Raw genomic sequence first — 25,844 nt, 5'->3', positions numbered from 1 at the left:
TAACTTCTCTTCACTATGTTTTGTCATTTAGTCATTTTTCAGTCATGTCCTACTCTTTGTGACCCCATTGGGGGTTTTCTTGGTAGAGATACTGGAATGGTTTACCATTTCCTTTTCCAACTAATTTTACAGATGAGGAAACTGAGGTAAACATGATTAAGTAACTTGCTCAGGTCACACAGCTAGTATCTGAGGCCAGATGTAAATTCAGGAAGATGAATTTTCCTGACTCCTGGCCTAACACTCTACCCACTGCACCACCTAGCTGCCCCCTTCTTCAATATGGCAGACCTTCATATACTTGAAGCACGACTCCACTTTTACAAGTTCAATAATCGGCCCTAAAACTTCATTCCCCCAGGTGCATGTATACAACTTCAATCCTCACATGCCATGATCTAAAAGTGTTTCATTATCCCGGTTGTTCTCTGGGTGCTTTCTGGCTTATCAGCGTCCTTTCTAAATATGATGCCTAGAATTAAGCACAGAACTTCAGAAGTAGTCTAACCGCTGTAGGTTGAGTACATCTGAATTATCACTTCCCCAGTCCTGGACTCTGTTAACATGACCATTAGGTGATTAGATTTTTTTTTTTTTGCTGCCAAATCATACTGTTGACTTATATTGAGACTGCAGTCTAACAATTGTTATCTAATGCATTAGTTATTCATTCTGGCTTTTGCCAGCTTCAAATTTGATGAGTGTCAAGTAGGTTTTTATGAACTTGATCTACGATGCTGGGTCAATCCCACTTTTATTTGTTGAGCAATGAAGAGAAGGGGCTGATTTTCAGGGGGCAAGAAGGAATGTCCTAGTTATAGGTAAATTATCTGGATACTCTGGGTGCTTCAGTGTCTCAGAAAAGTATGGGGGGAAAGAGCCCCTGAATGGGAGGCAGAAGTTCTAGACTGGATTCAAATGAAATAACATATAAAGCCTTATATAAAAATAGCTAGTATTATTATTAGGCACCTAAGTCTGCCTGACCTAAGTTCAAATTCAGCCTCAGACACTTACCAGTTGTGTGACCCTGAGCAAGTAACATAACCACTGCCTGCCCCAGTTTCTTCATCTCTAAAATAGAGATAATAATAGTACCTAGAACCTGCAGGGTTCTTGTGATGGCAAATGAGGGCAAAATATTTGCAAAATGCTTGGCAAACCTCAAAGTGCTATATAAGTGCAGTTACTAATATTTTTATTGTTGCTCTCACCACCACCATGACCATGACCACTACCAACTGTTGCTGCTGCTACATATACATACTCCCTCCCTTACCTGAATAGGAATCCCTTCCATAGCAGCCCCAACAAGCATCCATGTAGCTTCTGCTTGAAGACCTCTAGCGATGAGGAACTGACCACCATCTGAGGAAATCCATTCTATCAACTTTTGCACAGCTCTTGATGCTAGGATGTTTTTCCTCATATCATATCAAGCTAAATCTCTCTGCCTATAACTTCTGCCCTTTGTTTTGAGTTCTGACCTCTGTTTTTCTTGTAAATAAATATTTAGAATAACTGTAATTGACATTTGTATTAAGTTTTTAAAATGTTTTGCATTTATCATTGTATAACAACCTTTTAAAATAGGTATTACTGCAGGTATTGTTATCCCCATTTTACAGGTGGATAAACAGAGACACAGTGACTTGCCCATTGTCAACTATCTAGTAAGCATCCAAGGAATGATTCAAACCCAGATCTTTTTGAATCCAGTTCCAACTCTATCCATTTCAACATGGTGCCTCCCAGAAAGAAGACACCATATTCCACCTCAGTGGAATATGGACGGGTAGGAAAAACTGGCGTGGGAGTCAGGGTTCTCAGGTATCGTATGGCAGAGGTTTGTCCAAACTTTGAACCTAGGGAGCAAAACTGGCTCAGGGATCAGGAAGGTCAGGGGTTTCAGAGATGATAGATTCAGATAATAATGACAGGACTCCCTGAGACAAGGTCAGGATTCACTAGGTCAGGTCAGTAAAGGATCTAATCTTTTGAGGATCAGGAATGGAGTCCCTGGTTTATAGAAGTGAGAGAATTGGTAGGTATGGAGTCTTCCCCCTTCCATCTTTAGGGTAGACTTTGTCTCCTACACTCCAAATCAATGCTCAACCTTCTATACCCATCCTCCAACTCTTCTTCAATCATCCATTCATGTATTGTAGAGGTTTTTCTTTGTGTCTTCCTGCTTCAGCCAGAGCCCAGTCATCCCATCCATCTGCTAAGGAACCTTAGCCTTCTTCGATCAAGCCCACTGTGTCTGAGAAAGAGCAAACTCTTCCTATAGGAAGCAACAGAAGAGGTCTCTCCATGGACAGAAGTGACATACAGGTGAATCAGGGCCATAACATCCACATCAGGGGAGGAACAGAACCCTGGAGAAAAAGTATTGTAGGGTAACAGTAATAGTAGGGCATGCTAGGGCCCTCTTTCAGTATAGAACCATAAGTATGGATGGGTGAGTGAGTGGATTCGGTATCGAGGGAGATGGGAGACAGAAGAGAAAAAGGGGATTGGGGGCTTGAGATAAGAGAGTAAGAATGGGGAGAATCAAATTTTCAGAGACAATATAGGGACCCAGAGATATCAAGTGGGAAAGTGGAGGTGGAGGGCTGACTTACAGAAGAGGGACTATTTCTGAAGTATCAGTCATTCATAGGATCACAAATTACTAGAGAGCAAGGGCATAAAGGATAGGCCAATTTGCAATGGGAGGAATTGTGATTAGAATGAACACCAGTAAAGCATTTCTCACAGTGGTGCATGGTGAGAGGACAGAAGAACATACCAATGAGAGGGCCTGAGGAACTTCCAGAGCAAAATGGAGCATATTTCTTCAAACGTCATTCTACTTTTCTTTTTTGCCTGTGTTTGGTGAGTGAAGCTTTAGCTCCGACAAAAAGTAGAGGCATAGAGAATTTCATTAATCCCTTTACTTTCCCATGGTCCTCAAGGAACTGTTCTTCCCAGTTCCCCTGATTCAGCCACTACGGGGACGAGGCCCAATCAAGGTAGACAATGGAGCCAGGCCACACATTAATCCTTCTCAATCACACAAGCCTCGCTCTGGATCCCAGCTCTGGTCCTGGACCTTTTGTCCTTCTGGGCATCCCAGGACTAGAAGCAGCACATGCCTGGCTTTCTGTGCCTGTCTGCCTTTTGTATCTGGCTGCAGTGATTGGGAATTCCTTGCTGTTGGCCCTGGTGATAGCTGACCCAGCCCTACAGGCCCCCATGTACCAGCTACTAGGGCAGCTGGCTGCAGCTGACCTGGTCCTGTCCACAGCCACAGTACCCAAAGCACTGACTGTGCTATGGGGCTTCTCTGGAGAGATTTCCTTTGGGGCCTGCCTAACTCAACTCTTCTTTGCCCATGTGGCCTTCGTGGCAGAATCCTCAGTCCTGTTGACCATGGCATTGGATCGCTATTTGGCTATCTGCTGGCCATTGCACTACGGCACCTTCCTCACCCCCCGAGTGGTGAGGGCCGCAGGCATGGTTGCCTTAGCTCGAGGTGCATGTGTGATGGCACCGCCTGTAGTCTTGCTTCAGCAGTTGCCTTACTGTGGGAGGAAAGCAATACCACACACCTACTGTGAGCATATGGGTGTGGCTCGGTTGTCATGTGGAGATACCCGAGTCAACATCTGGTATGGGCTTGCCACCACACTACTGTCACCAGTCCTGGATGCTGTGCTCATTACCGTCTCCTGTGCTTTCATCCTCCATGCTGTCTTCCACCTGCCATCCAGGGGTGCTCGCCACAAAGCCCTTAGCACTTGTGGGGCTCACGCTGGTGTCATCTTCCTCTTCTACATACCTGCTCTCTTCTCCTTCCTTGTCCACCGTTTTGGTAGACACACTGTCCCAGGACATGTCCACATCCTCCTGGCCAATCTCTATGTGGTGATCCCACCTGCTCTCAATCCCATCGTCTATGGGGTCAGGACCCGATGTATTGCTGAGAGAATCCTGTGCTTGCTGACACCCAGTCGAGTTGGGATGGGAAGGGAAGAGAGCTCACCTGGAGTTTCTCTACCAAGATAAGCAAAGACACGTAATCCAAAGAGCCCAACCAGATGGAGAGTTTGTCCTTCTGTGAAAATATGATCTCTTCACACATACCCCAACTTTGCCCCAACACACACACACACACACACACACACACACCCCTCTACCTTTTCCAGAGAAGTCCTCACCCTGACCCCCATTCTCTAAGTCTAAAATGCTCTCAACTTTCTCTATACTGACCCATGCATGGTATAAATATCTCACTACTTAGATAAATATCTCATACCTGTGTATGTCTAGACCTACAGTTTGTCCTCATTTGTCTATGTGTCCTTTTCTTACCTGCCTATGCCCATAAATCTGCTTTGGACACCTAAGAGACTGGTTTCTATCTATGCATCTTTGTCAAAGAAGGAGACATAAGGTCAGGGTATCAGAACAGACACCCCATGAAGTCAGGATCTGTATGTCTAGGTCAGAGTAGGAACTCTGAAGGGAGAATCTATGCATCTGTGTCCACCTGGGGGCCCCCAAAGGCAGGGTCTGTGTATCTGTATCAGGCTGGGGGCCCTGAGGGTAGTGTCCATATATGTAAAATAGTGGACCTGAGGATAGTACCTCTATAATAGCATTTTAAGCCCTTAAAGCAGGATTTGAGCCTTGTCTCAATTCAAAAAATTATGGTTAATCCAACCACTATTTATGAAGTGTCTCCTATACAAAAGATATCCTAGCAAGCAAATAGAGTACTGACCTTAGAGTCAAGGCAACATGGCTTCAAGCCCTTCTACTGACTTACTGGCTTTTTGACATTAGAAAAGTCTCTTTACTTCTCAGTGGCCCAGGTAATTCTCTGAGATTAAATTATAGAGCAAGTGCCATTCTGCATTAGCAGAGGGAATTTCCAGACTGGGAGCTCCCTAAACAAATCAAATCACAAATCTAGGACACTCAACATCTCCAAATAGAGAAGAAACTGTCTAAGGGTCAAGGACATAAAGATTTTTTTTTAAATGATGGCCTTTCCCTGATCTTAAGGAGCTGATAAGAGTGTATGTATATATATATATATAATATATGTATGTATGTATGTATGTATGTATGTATACACACACACACACACACATATATATATATATATATATGGAGAGAGAGAGGGAGAATAGAGAATTCTGGGTGCAAAGGAGAGAGTCAGACAAAAGGATGTAGGAAATTTTGGAGAGGAAGAAAGCACTGATAAGTGTCATCAGGCTTGCCAATGGAGGAAGCTTATAAATCCATCCCCTTTGTTTTATAGATAAGGAAACTAAGATTCTATAGGCCACAAGTGGACACGTGGAGAAAATCTGCATGGGAGATGGCCTGTTTGGATACAAAGAAGCAAAAGATAGCATGTCAAACTGAAGAAATAGGTCATAGCTAGTTAATTGATTGGGGTTTTTTGGGGGAGGGTAAAACATGGGGTACATGAAAGTTAATAATGTTCATGAAATAAGGTTGGAAATGTGGGTAACAGTCAGATTTTTTAAAAGTCTTAGTGGCTGGTAATTTATCTTACAGAAACTAGAAAACCACTGAAGGTTTTTGAGTAAGATAATGACATGGTCAGGCTGGGCTTTAGGAAGATTATTTCAGAAGCTATCTGGAGTATGGATTGGAGAAGGGGGAGACTAAGATGGGGATAAAGACTGGAGGCAAGAGAAACCATTTGGGAGACTATTTATAATAACATAGACATGAAGTGAGGAAGGCCTGAACTAGGATGGTGGCTGTGTGAGTAGAATTAAAGGGAGAGGTTAAGAGGTGATGTGGAGGTAGAAGCAATAGGAATTGACAATAAGTACGACATGGCATGCCTCAAGTAGGCATGTCAAGTCTTGACAGAGATCAACTTAGACACTAATTGATAGTTAATACAAAGCTTAAGAATGGAATGTTTGAGGGGGGGGATGGATCCAAGATGGCTGAGAAAATGCAGTGACTCATCTGAGATCTCCCTAAAACCCCTCCAAGCACCTTTAAATAATGCCACAAAACAATTCCTGGAGAGGCAGAACCCACAAAATGGCAGGGTAAAATAATTTTCCAGTCAAAGACAACTTAAAAGGTTGGCAGGGAAGGTCTATCTCACCAGGGTGGGAGTAGAGCACAATCCAGCACAGACTGCACCAGCATAGCCCCAGCACCACAAACCAGGAGCAGGCCTTGAAGGTCACTAAATCAGCAGTGGTAGCAGCTATTCTCAGTGTTCTTAGCCCACAGATGGTAAGGGGGTCAAATGACTGATCAGAAGGAAATTACAGGGGTCTCTTTGCTGGCACTAGGGGCAGGACTTTGTTGCTTTGCCCAGACTTGGATCTGGGTGGCAATCCTAGGTGGCAGTCCCAGAGCGAGGAGAAACACTAGCACACCAGAGCTTGCAGTGGAGCACAGACCCTCGTCAAAGTTCCAGGGCAGAAAAGAATGCTTGTGGTTACTCACAGATCAGAACAGAGGCCAGGAGAGTAGTAAACACACCTCTCCTTATATCCTACCACCTTGGAAAACCTGAAAACTTATAGGTTTCTAGAAGTATCTCTGAAAACAGCTGCACAAAACCCCTGAAGCTTTGGACAGTGTACCCTCCACCCTGGAAGCAGAGCCCTACTTTAACAAAGAATTAAAAATCAAGAAATGGACTGGAAAAATGAGCAAACAACAGAAAAAAAATTCTGGCCATAGAACATTACTATGGTTGACAAGGAAGTTCAAAACACACACTCAGAAAAAAACAAAATCAAAGCTCCCACATCCAAAGCCTCCAAGAAAAATATGAATTGGTCTCAGGTCATAAAAGAACACAAAAAGAATTTTGAAAATCAAGTAAGAGAGGTAAAGGAAAGATTGGTAAGGGAAATGAGAGTAATACAAGAAAATTGTGGAAAATGTGTCAACAGCTTGGTAAAGGAGAAACACAAAAAAATACTGAAGAAAATAGCACCTTAAAAAACAGACTAGGCCAAATGGTAAAAGAGGTACAAAAAGCCAGTAAGGAGCAGAATGCCTTAAAAGCAGAATTGGCTAAAAGGAAAAAGAGGCATAAAAATTCACTGAAGATAAAAAAAAGCCTACTTAAAAAGTAGAATTGGCCAAATAGAAAAGGAGGTACAAAAATTCACTGAAGAAAATAATTTCTTAAAAATTAGCATAGAGCAAATGGAAGCAAATGACTATGAGAAATCAAGAAACAATAAAACAAAACCAAAAGAATGAAAAAATAGAAGACCATCTCATTGGAAAAACAACAGTCCTGGAAAATAAGTCCAGGAGAGATAATTCAAAAAGAATTGGACTACCTGAAAGCCATGACCAAATAAAAAAGAGCCTAGACATCATCTTTAAAGAAATTATCCAGAGAAACTGCCCCGATATTCTAGAACCAGAAGGTAAAATAGAAATTGAAAGAATCCACTGATCCCTTCCTGAAAGGGGTCCCAGAATGAAAACTCCCAGGAATATTATAGCCAAATTCCAGAACTCCCAGGTCAAGGAAAGAATATTTTAAGCAGCCAGAAAGAAACAATTCAAGTATTATGGGGCCATAATTAGAATAACACAAGATTTAACAGGTTCTACATTAAAGGATCGAGGGCTTGCAATATGATATTCTGGAGTAGAAAGAACTTAGGATGATTATTAGGAATCACCTACCCAGCAAACCTGAGTATAATCCTTCATGGGAAAATGGACATTCAATGATATAAAAGACTTTCAAACATTCTTGATGAAAAGACCAGAGCTGAATAGAAAATTTGACTTTCAAATACAAGACTCAAGAGAAGCATAGAAAGATAAACAGAAAAAGGAAACCATGAGGGACTTAATAAGGTTAAACTGTTGATATTCCTACATGAGAAAATGATACTTGTAACTAATAAGAATTTTGTCATTATCAAGGCAGTTAGAAAGAGTATATGTAGACAGAGGATACAGGTATGGGTTCAGTGTGAATGGATGATATCTAAAAAAATAAAATTAAGGTGTGAGAAAGAAGAATGCACTGGGAGAAAGGGAAAGGGAGGGGTAGAATGAAGGGGATTATCTTACCAAAAAAAGAAGCAAGAAAAAGCTTTTATGGTGTAACGGAAGAGGAAGGAAGTGGGGGAGGGAGGGAGTGAACCTTACCTTCATCAGAATTGTCTCAAAGAGAAAATAATATACATGCTCAATTGGGTATAGAAATTTCTCTTCCTCTACAGGAAAGTAGGAGGGGAGACGATGTGGTGATAAAAGGGAGGGCAGATTAGGAGGGGCGGTAGTCAGAAGAAAAAATATTTTTGAGGAGGGTCAGGGTAAAAGGAGAGAGAGAATAGAATAAACAGGGTGGGGGTAGGATAGAATGGAGGGAAATACATTTAGCAATCATAACTGTGAAAAAATTGAAGAAAGTTTTTCTGATAGAGGCCTTATTTATCAAACATTTATAGAACTGAGTCAAATTTATAAAAATAATACCCATTCCCCAGCTGATAAATGATCAAAAGATATGAACAGTTTTCAGATGAAGTAATCAAAGCTACCTATAGCCATATGAAAAAGAAATGTTCTAACTCACTATGGATTGGAGAAATGCAAACTAAACAATTCTGAGGTACTACCTCATACCTATTAGATTGGCTAATAGGACAGAAAAGGAAAATGACCAATATTGGAGGGTATGTGGGGAAAATGAGACATTAATGCATTGTTGGTGGAGTTGTGGCCTGATTCAACCACTCTGTAGAGCAATTTAAAACTATGCCCAAAGGGCTATAAAACTATGCATTACCATTTGACCTAGCAATACCACTACTAGGTCTGTATCCAAAAAGAGATTTAAAAAGGAAAAGGAACTACATATACAAAAATATTTATAGCAGTTATTTACTGATGGCAAAGAATTGGAAATTGAGGGGATGCTCATCAATTGGGGGATGGTAGAACAAGTTGTGGTTTATAATTGTGATGGAATTCTATTATGCTGTAAGAAATGATAAATAGGATGCTCTCAGAAAAACCTGGAAAGAATTACATGAGCTGATGCAAAGTGAAATGCACTGTCTACAAAGTAACAGCAATATTGCAAGATGACCAACTGTGAATACTTAGTTATTCTCAGCAATACAATGCTCTGAGACAACTTGGAAGGACTTATGATGAAGAATGCTATCCATACCCAGATAAAGAACTGATGGTATCTGAACACAAATTGAAGCATACTTCTTTTTTTATTTTTCTTGAGTTTTTTTTTTTTTGGTCTGTATTTTCTTTCACAACATGACTCATATGGAAATATGTTTTGCATCACTACACATGTATAGCTTATATTGAATCACTTGCCTTTTCAACAAAAAGGTAGGGAGGGAGGAAGGGAGAGAATGTGGAACTCAAAGTTTTTAAAATGAATGTTGAAAATTGTTTTTACATGTAATTGGGGAAAATAAAATACTAAACTAAAAAAAATAAAATAAGAAAGAAACTAACAACTAATCTACCTAAGGAAACTAATCTATCTCCAACCAACCTTTGCAGGCTTGTTATTATGTGTTACTATCCTTGACTCAGTTTATGGTACAGTCAAACTGGCATTTTTGTTATTCCTCACACAAAATATCCCTTTCCCACCTCTTCCTTTTACACACTGGTCCCTGTGCCTGGAATGTCTTCCCCAGTAACTTCCACCTCTTAGAATTCCTAGTTTCCCTCAGACCTCAGACCAAAGCTATCTCTTCCGTGAGGTCTTTCCTGATGGTTTGTAGTTGCTGGTCCCTCTCCCAAATAATTACCTTACATTTATGTTCTACATATTTTGTATATACTTACACTGTTTCCAACATGGAATATAAACTCCGGAAGGTAGGTGACTCATTTTGACTTGTGTGTCCCCAATGCCTAGCACAGTGCCTAGATCCTAGCAGGGGCTCAATAAATTCTTACTAAGTGATTTTTTTGTATGTGTGCAAAAGATTGTACTAAGTACCAAGGACACAAAAATTTTAAAAGATGAAGTAGTCTTTGCCTCCAAAGTGCTTATATTCTGTACCTTGGGTCACCAGCTTTTTCATCTGGAACTGATCCAGGATATTTTATCACTTTCCACAGTTTGTAAATTACCCTGATCCCTGAAATGAAACCCACCTCCTCTGGAGTAATTCATTCTCGTATCCCTAAAATTAAAATACCATCATTAATCCAGGACACCTCAAACTGATTTAGAAATTTATTCACTTCACTTGGCTTTTTCCCTTTTGTTCTGATTCTTCTTTTATAACATGACTAATGTGGAAATATGATAAATATGATTGTACATGTATAACCTATATCAGATTTCTTTGCTGTCTTGGGGAAGAAGGAGGAGAGGGAGAGAGGGAGAAAAATTTGGAACTCAAAATCTTATAAAAGTAAATGTTGAGAACTATCTTTACATGTAATTGGAAAAAAATACTACTAAGTGGGAAAAAAAAGAAATTTATATACTGGGGTGCACTGGATCAAACTCATTCATTCTATAATCTTTGACTGCCCTTTAGCCAGTCAGGGAGTCTGAATGGGTGGAGGGTTTTGGATACTCTACCTATATTAATAATAATAGTTAACATTTATACTGCTCCTAAAGGTTTGCAAAGCACTATATGTATATGTTATCTTATTTGAGCCTCATAATAGCCCTGGGAAATAGGTATTATTATTATTATTATTTCCATATTATTATTATTTCCATTTTACAATTGAGGAAACTGAGGCAGACAGAGGTTAATTAATTCAGCAGTTTGTGTCTTAGGCCATTTTTTTGCTTATTTTAAAATGTTTTATTTTTAACTTATAGGATAAAAAAGCATTTCCATAACATGGTATAATAAAAAAGATGATTGCACACGAAACTGCAAATTTATTATGTATAAGTTGCTATTTCTTTTAAATATGTAATAAAATTATCATGTGATTTTCTTTCCTTTTCGTTTTTTTCTTCCCCCACACTGAGATGGCTACCATTAGACACAAATATATGTGTATATATGTATATATAAATACATGTGTGTATGTATGTATATATACACATAAACACACACATATTATATATATAAAATCATTCTATATATACTTCTATTTTTCAGTTCTCTGGATGAAGGTAGCTTCCTTCATATGTTCTTCATAGCTAATTTGAGTATTTATAATAGTCAAAATGACTTATTTGCTCAAAGTTGTTCTTTTTTTTCTTTTTTTTTTCAAAGTTGTTCTTAAAACAATACTGTGGATACTGTATACAATGTTCTCTCGATTCTGCTCATTTTGCTCTTCATTATTTCGTGCAAGTCTATCCATGCCATAGTTGAGTTCAGGCCATCCTGACTCCAGGTATAGTACTCTATCCACTGTGCCACTTAGCTGCCATATTATCAGGTAACCACTGAGATAACCAAATTCCCTTCCCCCTCCCACCAAATGACAGTTTTCCCATCTTCTAAAAAGCATGAGTTATTCTAGCTGCCAGAAACATTGTCCCCAAGCTTCACAAAAGATACCTGATAGGAATATAGACCTAAGTCTGTATTCCTGTATCAGGAGTTCATAGGACCATACATATGGAGGTGGTGGGAATCAGGTTTAAGGGGCCATCAAGTTCAACTCCCTCATTTTGTTGATGAGGAAACTGAAAATAGGCTAAGCGACTTGTTCAGGGTCATATTATTGGTATCTGAAGCAGGATTCAAACTCAGTCCTTCTCAACTTCAGGACCAGTACTCTATCCACCATGCCAGTTAGTTAGTCTACAAATTGACCTTGGATGAGTTTCCTTGATATAGAGCAAGCAGATATCCACTCTACAATCCAGTCTAAAGGTTTTTCTGAGATGGAAATGGGCCTCCAGTCCTGTGTTTGAGTTGATGATACACAATTAGATGATACACAATTGTCATCACCACTGTCTTGCCAAAGGCGTGTCTTCCAGAAGAAGAGGGTAGAGAGCTAGGAGACAATGAAATTGCCAAGAAGTATCCCCTTGGGGAAGAAAAAGAGACAAAGGACATGGTTAAAGCTGATTCCCCAGAAGAGCAATAAACTGAAAATGAGAGAAGTTCCTTTTATATTGCAGGAGACCAAGGTCTTGGATTACTATTAGGCTTTGAATACTTAGAGTGCTTTTTATAATATTTACTATTTGTTATTTAAAATTCCCATGGTTACCAGCATCAAAATCCCTCAGATAATGAAGGCTTTACACAGTGACATTAGTGCAGGGGAGGCAGATTTAAGGAAGGATGTTCCTAATAGTGAAAGCTACTCCCAAATGCAAAAAAATGCAGCAAGAACTAGTGAGCTCCCCTTCACTAAGTCCCCACAAGCCTGGCAGCCTCTATGGCTACTTGTCAGAATGGTGTAGAGTGAATTCACATTTCTGGGTTGAGTTGAACTAAAAGACCACTGAGATCTCTTCCCCTTCTGAGATGCTATCAGTTGAAAATTCATGTCCTATTATGAAGGGTTCTAGGTGAAGAGGGACCTGGAAAAGTGAAGTAATGTCTAAACAAAGTCTTGTTGATTTGAAGTGGGAGGACTAGTGATCCCAAGGGTTTAGGCAGATTAAGAGAGAGAATAAACTTGTGGCTCAGGAAGAAGACCTAGTTCTGAGAAGTTTGGAGGGCACAGTTCGAGGGGGAGATTTCATGCCATTAGGTCCCTACTATCTCCCCAACCCACTGCCTCCCAGTTTTATAGGTCTATAAATAAACTCTTCAGGATTAAGTCTCCAGGAGAGTCACTACTCACTAAAGGCTGGGAGATCAGGAAAGAGAAACATTTCCCCTAATTTCAGTACCCTCTCCCCCTGGCTTGGCAGAGAATACCAGCCCGTTTCCTGGCCATCTTAAAGCCAAGCTCAGAATTCCCATAGATTGTCACCACCCCTCATCCCTACCATTTATAAATGGATCACAATACCCACACTGATCCATGGTCCTTGACATGCATGCTAAATATAATTGTGGGGATAGATGGCATGTCTATATCATCCTAAGGCTCTCAGGAGCCTTAGAAATCACAGCAGTCTCCCGGATATTTCTTTACTGAATACTGAATGGCCTAAGTCCTAGAAGGGGAAGATGCCATAAGCTATTGAGTGGGTGTATGGGGAAGGGGCAGGAATGAATGAAAAAGCATTTAAGGGCCTGCTATATGTCAGGCACTATGTAAAGTTCTGGGGATATAAATAAAGGCAAAAATCAGTCCCTGCTCTCAAAGAGCTCATAGTTTGCTGGTAGAAACAGCACGCAAACAACTATATACAAGCAAGATATATAAAGGATAAATTGGAAATGATCAATAGAGGGAAGGCATTAGCATAAAGGGGAATTAGGAAAATCTTGTTGTAGATGGTGGGATTTTGTCAAGTTCTTGAAGGATGCTAAAGAAACCAGGAGACAGATAAGGAAGGAGAGAATTTCAGGGATGAGGGACAGATAGTGAAAATGCTCTGAGTTGGGAGATGTTCTAGGAACAGTAAGGAGGGCAGTGTCAGGGTATCACTGAGTATATGAAGAGGAGTAAAGCATAAGATGACAGGAAAGGAAGGAAAAGACCAGGATATGAAAGCCTTTAGGAGTCAAACAGAAGATTTTGTATTTGACCCTGCAAGTCATAAGGAGACACTGCAGTTGACTGACTAGAGGAATGATATGATGAGACTTGTGTTTTAAGAAGATCAATTTGACTTTAAGAAAACAATTTGACAGCAGAGAGGAGAGCAGACTGGAGTGGAGACTTGAAGCAAGGAATCCAATGAGAAGGGGCCTGCAATAGTCCAGGTGTGAGGTGATGAGGGCCTACCCCAAGGTGGTGGCAGTGTCTCCTAGGTGAACATGAAAGGATTCTTGTCCAGGGACTCTGTCTAGAGCCCACTCCTGCACCAGACCCTCAGTGAGACAGGGTGGATATGTCAGGAGGTCAGCACTGTCAAAATTATGAAGGGATTCTGGAAAGGTTAGTGTGTTTAGAGAGGATCTGTAAATCTAAAGTCTATAATTCTTAGACTCAGAATTCTAGAGTGTAGGCTGCTGTGGGTGAGTGTTAAGGTAGGCCACATGCAGAGAATGACTTCAGGGGGTCAGAGTAACAATCACAGCTCACAGTTCTGTAATGACTATGCCACACTGACATACTATGGTGTGCTTTCTTACAATGGCCCTGTAGCAGTAATTGTATGGGAGGCGGTAACAGGGATCATCATCTTCACTTTACGAATGAGGAAACCAAGTCTCCAAGAGTAACAGGGGAACACTTCACTGGAAATATCCTACTGTGCTACTGTCTGAATCTCAAAATAATTGCTCCTTATACTCAGAGGATACTAAGAATGCCTCTTATAGATACAGGAACACACATTTTGACCTTGTTAGGATGGGGAGGGAGGATGTCAAATCCTCCTTGTCTAGGGATTTCTAAGTGAATGGCTTAGATTTTCAAAGATAGTTAAGTACCTCATAGACACTCCCTCCTAGGCATTCATGGGTAAGGGATCACCTGTTGGAAAGTAGCACTTGGGCTAATAGCCTCCTGGTCTGAACAGAGAGAGAAAATTTAACTTGCTTTTCCACTTACTTATGCTACCCCCCCCCCAAAAAGAAACGTTTTATTAAAATCTGTAACATGTTTAAATAGTTAAGTATATTTGTAATAATAAAACAATAAGATTCAAAGAAAACTAATACGGAGGTTTTTTTTTTTCATTGATCTGCAATTGTTACCAACTACTACTTAATTTAATCCCAGTTCTAGCTCTAGACTTTGACAGAAATAGAACTTTTAACTCATCCTAAGCTTTTTGCCCGAGCCTTTATTCATGGTCTTCAACACTTTAGGGTCCAACACCTTAAAATGATTTTCCAGTGGTTTCTATTCAGTCTTTGATCTCATTGGAGGATGAATGACCTTCTTGCTTCTTATCTGCATCTTTTCAATGTAAAGAAATCTCTCTTTGGTGTTCTATGTGCCACATCACACTGATCAACATCAGAGTGCTATGCTGGGCCCTTTGTTGTATTGGTCAGCAGTAATTGATTTATCCCTGGCAAACCAGCTCTTAACTACTAAAACGCCCTCGCTGTCCATTAGATTAATTATTGTATTGTGAAAACAGATGAACCATTAAGGCAGGTTATAAAGTGATCAGCTTTTTACAGATGATTTGAAGTTACACAATCTCCCAGCTATGTAGAGGGCTTAAGCTTTTGTTTGTTTGTTTTGTTTTTATGAGCACAGAGTTGAATGTCTAGTAATTAACTGTACTTGGAATCAGGAAGACTCCAAGACGGGCAAAAAGTCCATCTCAGACACTCACTATCTGTGTGACCCTGGGTGAGGGTGACCTCTGTTTGCCTCAGTTTCCTCAACTGTTAAATAAGGATAATAAGAGTATCTACTTCACAAGGTCATTGTGAATATCAAATGAGATGATATCTGTAAAGCATAGTGCCAGATACATAGTTGGCACTACATGAATGCTTAGTCCTTTCCTTTCCCCTTCCCCTTTCAGTTCTAAATATATTATCTTATGGTGCTATAATACAGAAGTTTTCTGTAAGAGAGCAATCTCATTAGTTTGGGGAGCAGAACAGACCAACCTGCTTGGAGGGGGAGAGATGTAATAGGATAGGAACAATACAACATAATGCAATACAATGCTGTAAAGCTACACAATACAATACAATACCATAAAGCAATGCAATGCAATGCAATACTGTAAAGTTACGCAATAGAATACTGCAAAACTACAAAATACAATTAAATACTGAAAAGTTACGTAATACAATACTGTAAATCAATGCAATACAATGTAATACCATGGAACTACGCAATACTGTAAAATAATGCAATACAATGCAATCCTGAAATGCTACACAATGCAATGCAATATTGTAAAGCTATACAACACAATACAACACTGTAAGGCCATGCAATGAATTACAATGCTGTAAAACTTCCAAATACAACACTGAAAAGTCACATAATGCAATACAATACTATAAAGATATGCAGTAAAATAACAACACCAAAAAGCAATGCAACAATGTAATATAATAGTGTAAAACTATACAATACAATACAATGCTGAGAAGCATTGTAATACAATACATCCCATTAAAGCTATGCAAAACAATACTGAAAAGCTATGCAATACAATACAATCTTGTGAAGCAATGTCATATGATACCATGTATTACTCTAAAATAATGCAAAATATTACAATACTGTAAAGCAGGGCAATGCTATACAATAAAATATTGCAATACAATATAATTCTATATATTACTGTAAAACAATGCAATATAATACTGTAAGACGAAGCAATACTATAAAGCTATGAAATGCAATATATTACTCTAAAGCAATACAATACAATGCTATAAAGCAATATAATACAATATATTACTCTAAAGCTATGCAGTATAAAATAATACAATACTATAAAGCAATGTAACATAATACAATAATTTAAAGCAATGCAATGCAATGCAATATACATTAATCCAAACACTGATAGACCCCCAGGGAAATACAAAGTTCCAATAAGATATGGTCCCTATTTTGAAGGAAATTACAAGGCCATAGTGGGTAAAAGAGATGATTCAAGTAGCGGTAAGAAAATATTCAGGGAATGCATTAGGGGTATTTTAAAGTGTATGTCAGGGGTGAGGAGAGGTGAGGATGGATCAAGAGAAACATTACCAAACCAAAGGATCAGGGAAGGGTTCATGGAGGAGGTGGCATTTGAGTTCGGCTTTTTAAGGGTGGTAGAAATTCAAGAGACAGAACTGAATGATCTTATTTAGACCAGAGTGAGGATTTTTCTTTTGAATTATCTCATTGTTGCCTTACTTTATATAGTTCCTGATGACAGTGACTTAGAGTGGCCAAAGCTCTCTCTTTGCTTTCTTCCTAGATGCATCCCTTTATCCTGCCCCTCCCCTGCTAGAACTATGAGGTCAAGGATGATTTCACAATGTCCCTAGGATGGAGAGACTTTGCCCTGTGGGGGCAGGGCAGGGACAGGGGGGGCAAAATACCCAGACTCACATTGCACCAAGTATGAGCCAGTAGCCAGACCAGGCCACGTCTGGAGAGCTGGGGTGGGTGACAGAACATCTCATAAACACCCAGCCTACACCCCGTCCCTAACACTCAGAGAACCCAGCGATACCCAGACCCAGCAGCCTGAGTAGTAATCATCTGAGACGGGGTCAGTCACCACGTTCACCCACCCCTACCCCTTTCACCCCTGCCTGCCTGTTCACCAGCCCCCATGCCCCACACCACCTCTGACTCCCAAGCTCCAGTTCCTGTGCAGATGGCCCAGAATGGGCAGACTTCACACCAGTCCTTAGGCAAAGATGTCTCCCCAAGCATCATCAGGGTGTTGGTGAAGACGCCGAATACCCAAAAGGAATTCGTGGTGTCGGACGATACTACCGTAAGTCAATTCAAAGAGTCCATCTCGGCCCAATTCAAGTGCAATGTTGATCAGCTAGTGCTGGTCTTTGTGGGCCGCATCCTGAAAGATCAGGACACTCTGTACCAGAGGGGTATCTTGGATGGCTACACAGTCCATCTGGTCATCAAGTCTAAGAGTGGCCCCCCATCCCAGCTCTCGGGGCCCCATGCACCAGCTGCCCTGGAGTCTTTCCCTCGAGAGGGAATAGGAAAAGTAGTGGGCAGTGGGAGGTGACAGCCCAGCTGCCCTAACCGAAACACACTGCCCTCTGTACCAGCCGTTGGGCCTGAGAAGCCCAAAGCTCCATGTCAGGTTCCACAGCCACACGCTACGCACACTCCAGAGAGGATGGCTCAGATGCTCGAGAGTCCAGTGATCCAACAACTTCTCTCCAACACTGAGTTGATGAGGCAGTTGATCATGGACCACCCTGAAGTTCAACAGCTGATGAAACAGAATCTTGAGGTAGGCCACATCCTTGACAACTCAGAGATTCTGTGGCATACCCTTGACCTGGCCAGGAATCCAGCCATGATGCAGGAGATGATTCAGAGACCAGATATGCCAAGGACCCCGGAAGGGTTCTGGGGTAATGAGACAAACCCCGGAGGGGACAATGCCCTGGGGCGGAGCTATACAGACCTCCCTGATTCATTGTTCAGTGGTATCCAGGATCCTTTGAGGGAGAATCTTTTCTCTGAGCTCATGAATGGGGCTTCATCCCGTGGAGGCACCTCCAGAAGTAACTGCCCAGAGAAGCAGGATTCAACACCCTTGCCCCATGTCATGCACAGTCCCTCCCAGGGCCCTCCCCACAGTGGCCCTGCTTCTCCTACTCCTACTTCTGCTGCCATGGCCAGTGCCCCGGCTGCCATGTTCAAGGGTCTAGGTCGGGCACATTCCTGTAGCATCCAAGGCATCCCTGCTCTGTCCGGCTCAGAGTCTCCTGAGAAGAACAAGATAGACAAGGCCTTCCAGAATAAGGTAGATGACCCCCAGCAGCAAGAAGAGATGCACTCTGAGACGCTGTTTACAGGAAACATGCTGCAGCTGCTGGTACAGAACCTACACCTGGCAGCACAGATGATGCTCTTCATGGGATCACCTCAGCTCTACGAGCAGATGCGACAACAGCTGCCCACCATTCTGCAGCAGATGCAGCTATCGGACCTGCTGCTGGCCCTGGCAAACCCCAAAGCATCTCAGGCACTGCTGCAGATTGAACAAGGCCTACGGATGCTGTCCACAGAAGCTCCAGCCTTGCGGCCATGGCTTACCCCATACCTGTGGGGCTTGGGAAGGAATGCCTTCACTGAGACAGCTGCAGCAGGGGCTCAGGGCAAGGAGACTTCTGTCCTCCCAGGCAGAGGCAAGACTGAAACCCGCTACCAGCCCCTTGCCATCCTGCAGCTTCTTCAGGCTCTCGCTGGAGGCTATTCCCAGCAGATGCAGCCTCCCGAAGTCCGCTTCCGCCCCCAGATGGAGCGTCTGAGAGCCATGGGTTTCCAGAACCATAATGCCAACCTTCAGGCTCTGATCGCCACTGAAGGGGACACCAGTGCTGCTGTCCGGAGGCTCAAGCGGTCACAGGCATCTTAATTGTCTTGTACCCCTCCTCATGTCTCCCTGCCCCTTCCCCCAGGTTTGCCTGTCCTGGGACGTGAAAAAAACAGCTAGATCCTTTCCCTACGGAACAACTGACCATTGGCCACAGTGGAAATAAAGTGTGATGGCTACACATGACTTAACTGGCTCTGGAGGCTTTTGTTTCCTGGTTTGGCCCAGAGTTTTCCCCATGGAGTGACTATGGCAGTGGCCCTAGAACATGTGTTTGGTCATAGGATCATAGATATCAAAATGGAAAGGAATTGAGAAATGACCTAGTCCAATCCTTTCATTTATAGGAAACCGAGAATCTGATATTGAGCGACTTAGCCAAAGCCACACAGACAGGACTCAAACCTAATTCCTCCAACTGCAAGTTAGGTACGATTCCATGTTGCTTCTTGCTTAGAGGAGAATGAGTTTTAAATCAATGCCCAGACTAACATTTCCTCTCTTCCCCTCCCCTTGCTCATCACATAGCCTATACAGGTTAAGTGAATTTATGCATGCATGAGCATATGTACAATGATGCTCACAATCACACACAAACTTCCACATACATGTCCATATGCATGTCCATCATGGGCCTATGTGCACACAACCATCCAAATGCATTCATGAGGATATGCGAATTAATTAACACAAGCGGTTAATTACATCCCCACTGCATCTCATCTGCATTACCCATTTGGAGAGCCATTGTGGTTATAGTAAAGAGCTGGCCTTAAAGCTAGAGATCATGTCTGATCAAGGTCCAGTCCCAGTCTCTAACATACTGACTGTATGCCAAGTCATTTAAATTCTCATCATTCTAGATAGCTCCCTAAGACTATGTGTGGCATGAAGGTGCTGGTCTTCATTGGGGGAAGGAGTTCCCTACACCAATGAAATCATAGGTTCAGACCCTACCCCCTGTTCACTTTAGTTCAATTCAATTGAAATCAGCTCATATCTTTTGAATGGCTACCGTGGGTCAAGTCCTGTGCTTAGCTTTGTTTTCAGGAAGACCAGGAGAAGAAGTCAAGTGCCTTTAGGGGGTGGAAATCACGCCTGAAGAAGACAGACAGAAAGGACAGGGCTAGCAGTTTTCCTGAGAAAATCTGTCCACTGACAACAGCCATTCCCAGGACTTCCTAGGGCAGTAGGGCAGTGAGCTCTTAGATGCTCAATGATCACAAGAACTAGCATGAATTACTACAGGGACAGGCTGGGCTAGAAAACCCTGCCAAATTTGAGATCCTATGATTCTTATGCTTTAGGAGTGCAGAGAAAGGATAGATCAATGAGGGACAGAGTAAAGGCAAATACCTTCCTGGGACAGGTGGGGATGGATCTGGGCCTGGAATTGAGGGGTAAAAATAGCTTAGATATTGCAGTTCAAGCAAATTTCAGTCACGAATCTCTGATCCCACATTATAATGGAGTGGGAAGCTGGCCGTCAAGAGCCAGTGTCCTGAAGAAGTTAGAGTTTTTCATCCAGGAAAACCTGGTTCATTTGAGCCCATGGATCCCCTGCTTGTGTGAAAATGAGATGTCAGTGAGGGAAGTCCTTTTTTTCATGAAAGGGAGAGATAGGCTATTTAAAAAGGAGTTTAAATTCCTCCTGGATCCCTAACATGTCTGACTTGTAAATCAAGTTTTTATGTTGCCTAAAATGAATGACAAAGGCTAAGCTGTGATCCATTAACCCTTCACTTACTTTCCTTCTGCAGAAGCTTTCTCTAGGCCTCACTGATCTTCTACTCTGGCCTTCTGCCTTAGAGGACTTCCTGCCCATCCTCTTCCTCATTATGGATGAAGTAGAGGGTATAACTCTCCCAACTCCCTATACTCTCACCTTATATTTTCCTTGTGGCTTCCCCACAACTACTGCAGAGTCTCCCAAAGAATTTCCACAACCCAGAGTGAGGGGGCAGGGAATGGCAGAATATTTCCAATTTTCTTTCAGGGGCTAACTAATGACCTTTATTATTCATACTACCCAGTAGATGTACTCAGCCAAGACACCTCTTGCTCGCCTGATGCATCCCAACTTCTTGCATCTTCTCTCTCTAAGCTACCGGGTATTTATTTTGTATTTATGAATTTATTTAGTGGCTACCATATGCCAGGCACTGCTAAGCACTGGGGACAAAAAGAAAGGCAAAAGACAATCTCTGTTCTCAAGAAGCTCAGAGTCTAATGATATAAATACATGTCATCTCTGCCCCTCTGCTTACTGCGCCCCCCCCCCCCGCCATAATGTAAACCTGTTGGGAGCAGGGGCCAAGTTTCACTTTTGTCTTTGTATCTCCCCTGTGCCTGGCACATAGTAGGTGCTTAATGAATGCTTGTCTTCAGTTTACAATATCCTTCATGGCCCTTTATTAACCTACCATGTGCCTGTCTATCTGTCCCATCCTCATAACTGTTTTTTTTTTTAAGGAATGGAGGAAGGCAGGAATAATATTAATAGCTGATATTTCTATAGTACATTAGTGGTTTAAAGTGCTTTATAACCATTGTTTCATTTAATACTCATGGTGACCTTGTGAGCTCAGTACAAATGAGATGAAGTGACTTTTGCCCATGGCCACAAAGCTCTTAAATGCCAGGAGTGAGAGTAGGACCAGATTTCTCCTGAGTTTAGGTCTAGTACTCTTATATTCCTATATGTTGGCTGAAGGGAACCAGGGCAGGGCTCTCTGCTCCTCTCTCTCCCATCTCCAGTGGTAGCACCCACTTATCTTAAGGAATTAGATGTAATAAATGTAATAGAGTAATGTAATGTAACATTCCCTGAACCTGGGAATTCAGACTCAGTTTATAGTTGGTTTTGCCACTGACTTACTATGTGACTGGACAATTTACTATCCCTCTATGGATTTTATTTCCTCATCTTAATTGTAGAAAAAGATTAATTGGATTTAATAAGTCCTAATATCCCCTCGAATCTGATATTCTCTCATTTTAGGACGGACAAAGGTGAGATCTGAGTGTTTGGAGAAATGATGGAGATAAAAGGACTGAGAGATTCTAGTTGCAGAGTCCGGAGGCATCCCCGTGGGACAGTCTTACTCACATCTTTTCAGGTAAGATCCTGTGATTCCTCTTAACTCCAGTACCCTATCCAGCATAAGAGACATCCTGGAGGGGAAGTACAACTCTACCACAACATCCTCAGTTTCTTTAAGTGATACTTGCATGGTTTGGTTTCCTATCATCTGAGATTCCTCCTAAGTCTGTGATCTCTATGAATGAATAAATGAGCACATACTGAGGCTAAATAACACAGTGGGAAGGGCATTCCTACTAGTCAGGAGATCTGGGTTCTAATCCCAACTCTTTAGATCATTAGTTGTATCATCAGACAAATCACTTTGCCTCTCCAGGACTCATTTGCTTCATCTGTAAAAAGGATTAGATGATTAGGAGGAGGTAAAGTAAAAAGAATTCTGGATTTGGACTTGGAGGATCCCAATTCTACAGTTACCTGTGCTTCCATATAGGCATATTGACCTAGAAAACCACAAATTAACATTATCTATTTGTATTGCATTTTTATTTATTTTGTTAAACATTTCCTAATTACATTATCTGGTTCTGGCTGTACTTGAGAGTTTTAAGGGCCAGATGCAGACTGTATTGAATTGTATTGTCTTTGGAGATAGGTCTCCCATCATGGAGGTCTTTAAACAGAGCCTGGATAACTATTCACTTGTTAGGGATATTGTAAAGGTTATTTCTTAGATGTGAATTACTAATTTGTGTCTATGGAAAAAGTTCCCCTACCAGGAGTTCCTTACACTAATGGAAACACAGATCTGGATGTGAGGCATCACATATGGAATATGGGGTTAGATGGGAATGTGGAGTGGAGAGATAGCCAGCCTATGAGTCCAGAGGACCTGGGTTCAATTCCTCCCTGGACACATACTGGCTGTGTGACCCTATGAAGAAAGTAACTTCTTAGTGCTCTAGGTAACTCTAAAGAAATTTTAAAGCAGGTGATGCTTTGCACTGGTAGAGGAGATTTCCTCCCTGTACCAGTGAAATTAGAGGTCTATTTAAAAGGGGTAGGGTGGTTAGACCAGATGAAAGTACTGAAGTACTATCTAGATCAGAGAGCCCATGGATGCATGATTTCTAAGCTGTCAGATTTCCTTCCCCTATGTAATTCAGTGTCACTTCTAAGTAGTAGATATGAGAGGGGTAATACTTGAGACCTCTATCCCCAAAGAACCATCAATAAATTGCCTCTAACCTGAGACCTGAGGTAGAGATTTGAGACCTGAGATAAAGATGAAAGAAACTAGGAAGAACCATCCAAGATGTAAGTGGCAGTAGGGGAGGGGAATGTAAGGATGGATAGGGAAGAGTGAGGAGGACATGGGAGAGTCAGGAGGGGATGGAGGGAGAAAGAGGCAATAATTCGGGAAGGGAGATGTATGGGGCTATGATAGATGAGAAAGAGAGGGAAGACTCCCAAATGGGAGGAGAGAATATTTTTATGGAGCTGTGGAGTAGTTCACAATCATAGGAGTTGGGGAGATAGAGAAAGGCAGAGAGGGCATAAATGGAAAACTGTAGAAAGTTGGATGATAGAACAGAGCTCAAGAAAAGGGGTGGTATAGTTGAAAGACCAATGGATCTGTGGTGAGAGGGACCCATATCTAGAAGATCTAGTGATAAAGAAGGGAAGACCTCAGAAGAGAAGACTTAAAGATATACTTAGACTTTCATCTTCTCCCTCAGGTCCCAAATGAATTTATAAGCAGTTTATTGATGGCTTTTTGGGGAAGGATTATCATGTGAGAGAGGAATGTCTTGTCCTTGTTTGACCCAGAGGACAGAACTAATAATAATAATAATAATTAGCATTTATAGAGTGATTAAAAGTTTGTATAGTGTTTTACAAATGTCATCTTATTTGTTCCTTACAACATCCCTGGGAGGTACGTATTCCTATGCAACCCCTGTTCCAAAGCCCATTGGTCTGGGACTTTCTCCTTTGTGTAGATGAAGGCCCTGCTCTGTATGAGGGGCAAAGCAGAATCAGCGAGAGGCAAGAGAGCTCCAGCCTTAGCCAGCCCCTTTTGAGATTCTCCAAGTGAGAGTTTCCTTTGAGTCTTCCACCAGCACTTGAAGTTGGGTTGGCCTCTTCCATCTTCTCTCTCAAAGCTGGAAGCCAGTAGTATCTGAAATGTCTCGATGCTTGAAGAAGACTTGAAACTTGGACCAATCCCGAAGGGCCTTTCCTCTGCTACTGTCACCATCCCTGGGTCTCATCTTCTCTCATTTCTATCTCCCCCTAAAACTGCTGGTAGAGAAGATCTCAGCCCAGGTTCCTTGAGAACCTCACTTATCAGCAGGTCTGCATGAATGGAAGTCAAATAAAGTAAGTAGACAAACTAAAAGAAATTTAGTAGGGAACAAAAGAAGACTGCTTCCTGGGAGTAGCTTCAGCTGCCTAAGGTACATATTTGGCTTATATAGCTTTCTCAGGCTTGCTTAGAGTACACAGCCAATAAACAGTACTATGTAATCTTTGTTGTTGTTGTTGTTGTTGTTGTTGTTGTTGTTGTTGAATCATTTCAGTTGTATGCAACTCTTTGTGACACCATTTGGGGTTTTCTTGGCAAAGACACTGTAGTGGTTTGCCATTTCCTTCTCCTGCTCATTTTACAGATGAGAAACTGAGGCAAACAGAGTTAAGTGAGTTGCCCAGGGTCACATAACTAGTAAGTGTTCAAGGTCAGATTTTAACTCAGAAAGATGATTTTCCTGTTTCTAAACCCAGTGCCCTATCCACTGTGCCACTTACGGCCTTTAAATGTATTAATAGGATATAGTTCATCCCTATTAGAAAATTGGTCCAGAAAGTATCTAGCAGTCTTAAAATATCTGGGGCTCAACCTACCAAGGCATAGAATAGACTTGTATAGATTCAGTTGCAAAGTTCTCATTAAAGAAGCCAAGAACAACTTAAAACAGCAAAAGTGATGCTCATGGATAGGCTGTGCCAATAGAATAACAGTAACAATATCACCAAAGTTAATTTATACTTTAAATGCTATACCTATCAAGTTATCAAGGGAGATTCTTTATAGAACTTGATAAAATAATAGTAAAATTCATTTGGAAAAGCAAAATGGTCTAGAATATGAAGGGAAATGATGAAAAGAGGTAGTAATGAATGGGGGGGATAGCTTTTCTAGACCTCAAACTATAAAGTGGCAATCATCAAAACTATTAGGTAAGAAATAGATAAATGGAAAGTCCCTAGTTGTCTGCTGGGTGCAACATTTGTGGAGTCTTGTGTAGTAATGTTTTATGTATACTACCTGAGTAGGATAGAGGTAACTTGAGGTAGTTTTTTATTATTCAGTCTATGGCAGAATGGAGGCTGATCATTCAGGCTTAGCCTGAAGCAGAATTGAGAGAGGAGGGAGGTAATTTAGTCCAATAGTACATTCAGATATCAAGTTATTTTGTTTTTGTTTTTGTTTTTGTTTTCTTCCTAGCCCACATTCTGGACTATAAAATGCAGAGAGGAAAATTTTGGCTTACAGAAAGGAAAAGCTTCCTAATAATATTATTCAAGTTATTCCCAAAATGGATTGAGCTGCCTAAGTAGGTAATGAGTTTCCCATCACTAGAGTTCTTCAAGTAGAAGCTGGATGATCACTGGTTAGTAGTTTTAATGAGTGGATTTTGATTTATGTACAGGTTGAACTAGGAA

The 25,844-nt window shown here is 41.4% G+C and overlaps 2 protein-coding genes across 2 annotated transcripts; both read left to right on the top strand.

Moving 5' to 3' along the window:
* The first annotated feature begins 3,237 nt into the window (after positions 1-3,237).
* On the top strand, positions 3,238-4,050 carry LOC114042343 (olfactory receptor 52D1-like). The gene has a single exon (XM_027861025.1). The coding sequence runs from the start codon at positions 3,238-3,240 to the stop codon at positions 4,048-4,050; it is 813 nt and encodes a 270-aa protein (XP_027716826.1).
* Positions 4,051-17,329: 13,279 nt separating this feature from the next.
* Positions 17,330-19,117, top strand: LOC114042311 (ubiquilin-1-like). The gene is given in 2 exon segments (XM_027860994.1): positions 17,330-18,107; positions 18,507-19,117. Coding segments are annotated over 2 exon segments (1,389 nt in total).
* Positions 19,118-25,844: the final 6,727 nt, after the last annotated feature.

Source organism: Vombatus ursinus, unplaced genomic scaffold, assembly GCF_900497805.2.
Source record: "Vombatus ursinus unplaced genomic scaffold, bare-nosed wombat genome assembly UNPS02014355.1, whole genome shotgun sequence".
Classification (NCBI taxonomy): domain Eukaryota; kingdom Metazoa; phylum Chordata; class Mammalia; order Diprotodontia; family Vombatidae; genus Vombatus; species Vombatus ursinus.
This window is presented reverse-complemented; position numbering and strand designations above follow the sequence as displayed.

Coding starts and splice junctions, on each gene's coding strand:
- LOC114042343 (XM_027861025.1), top strand. CDS start 3,238: ATGTACCAGCTACTAGGGCAGCTGGCTGCAGCTGACCTGGTCCTGTCC.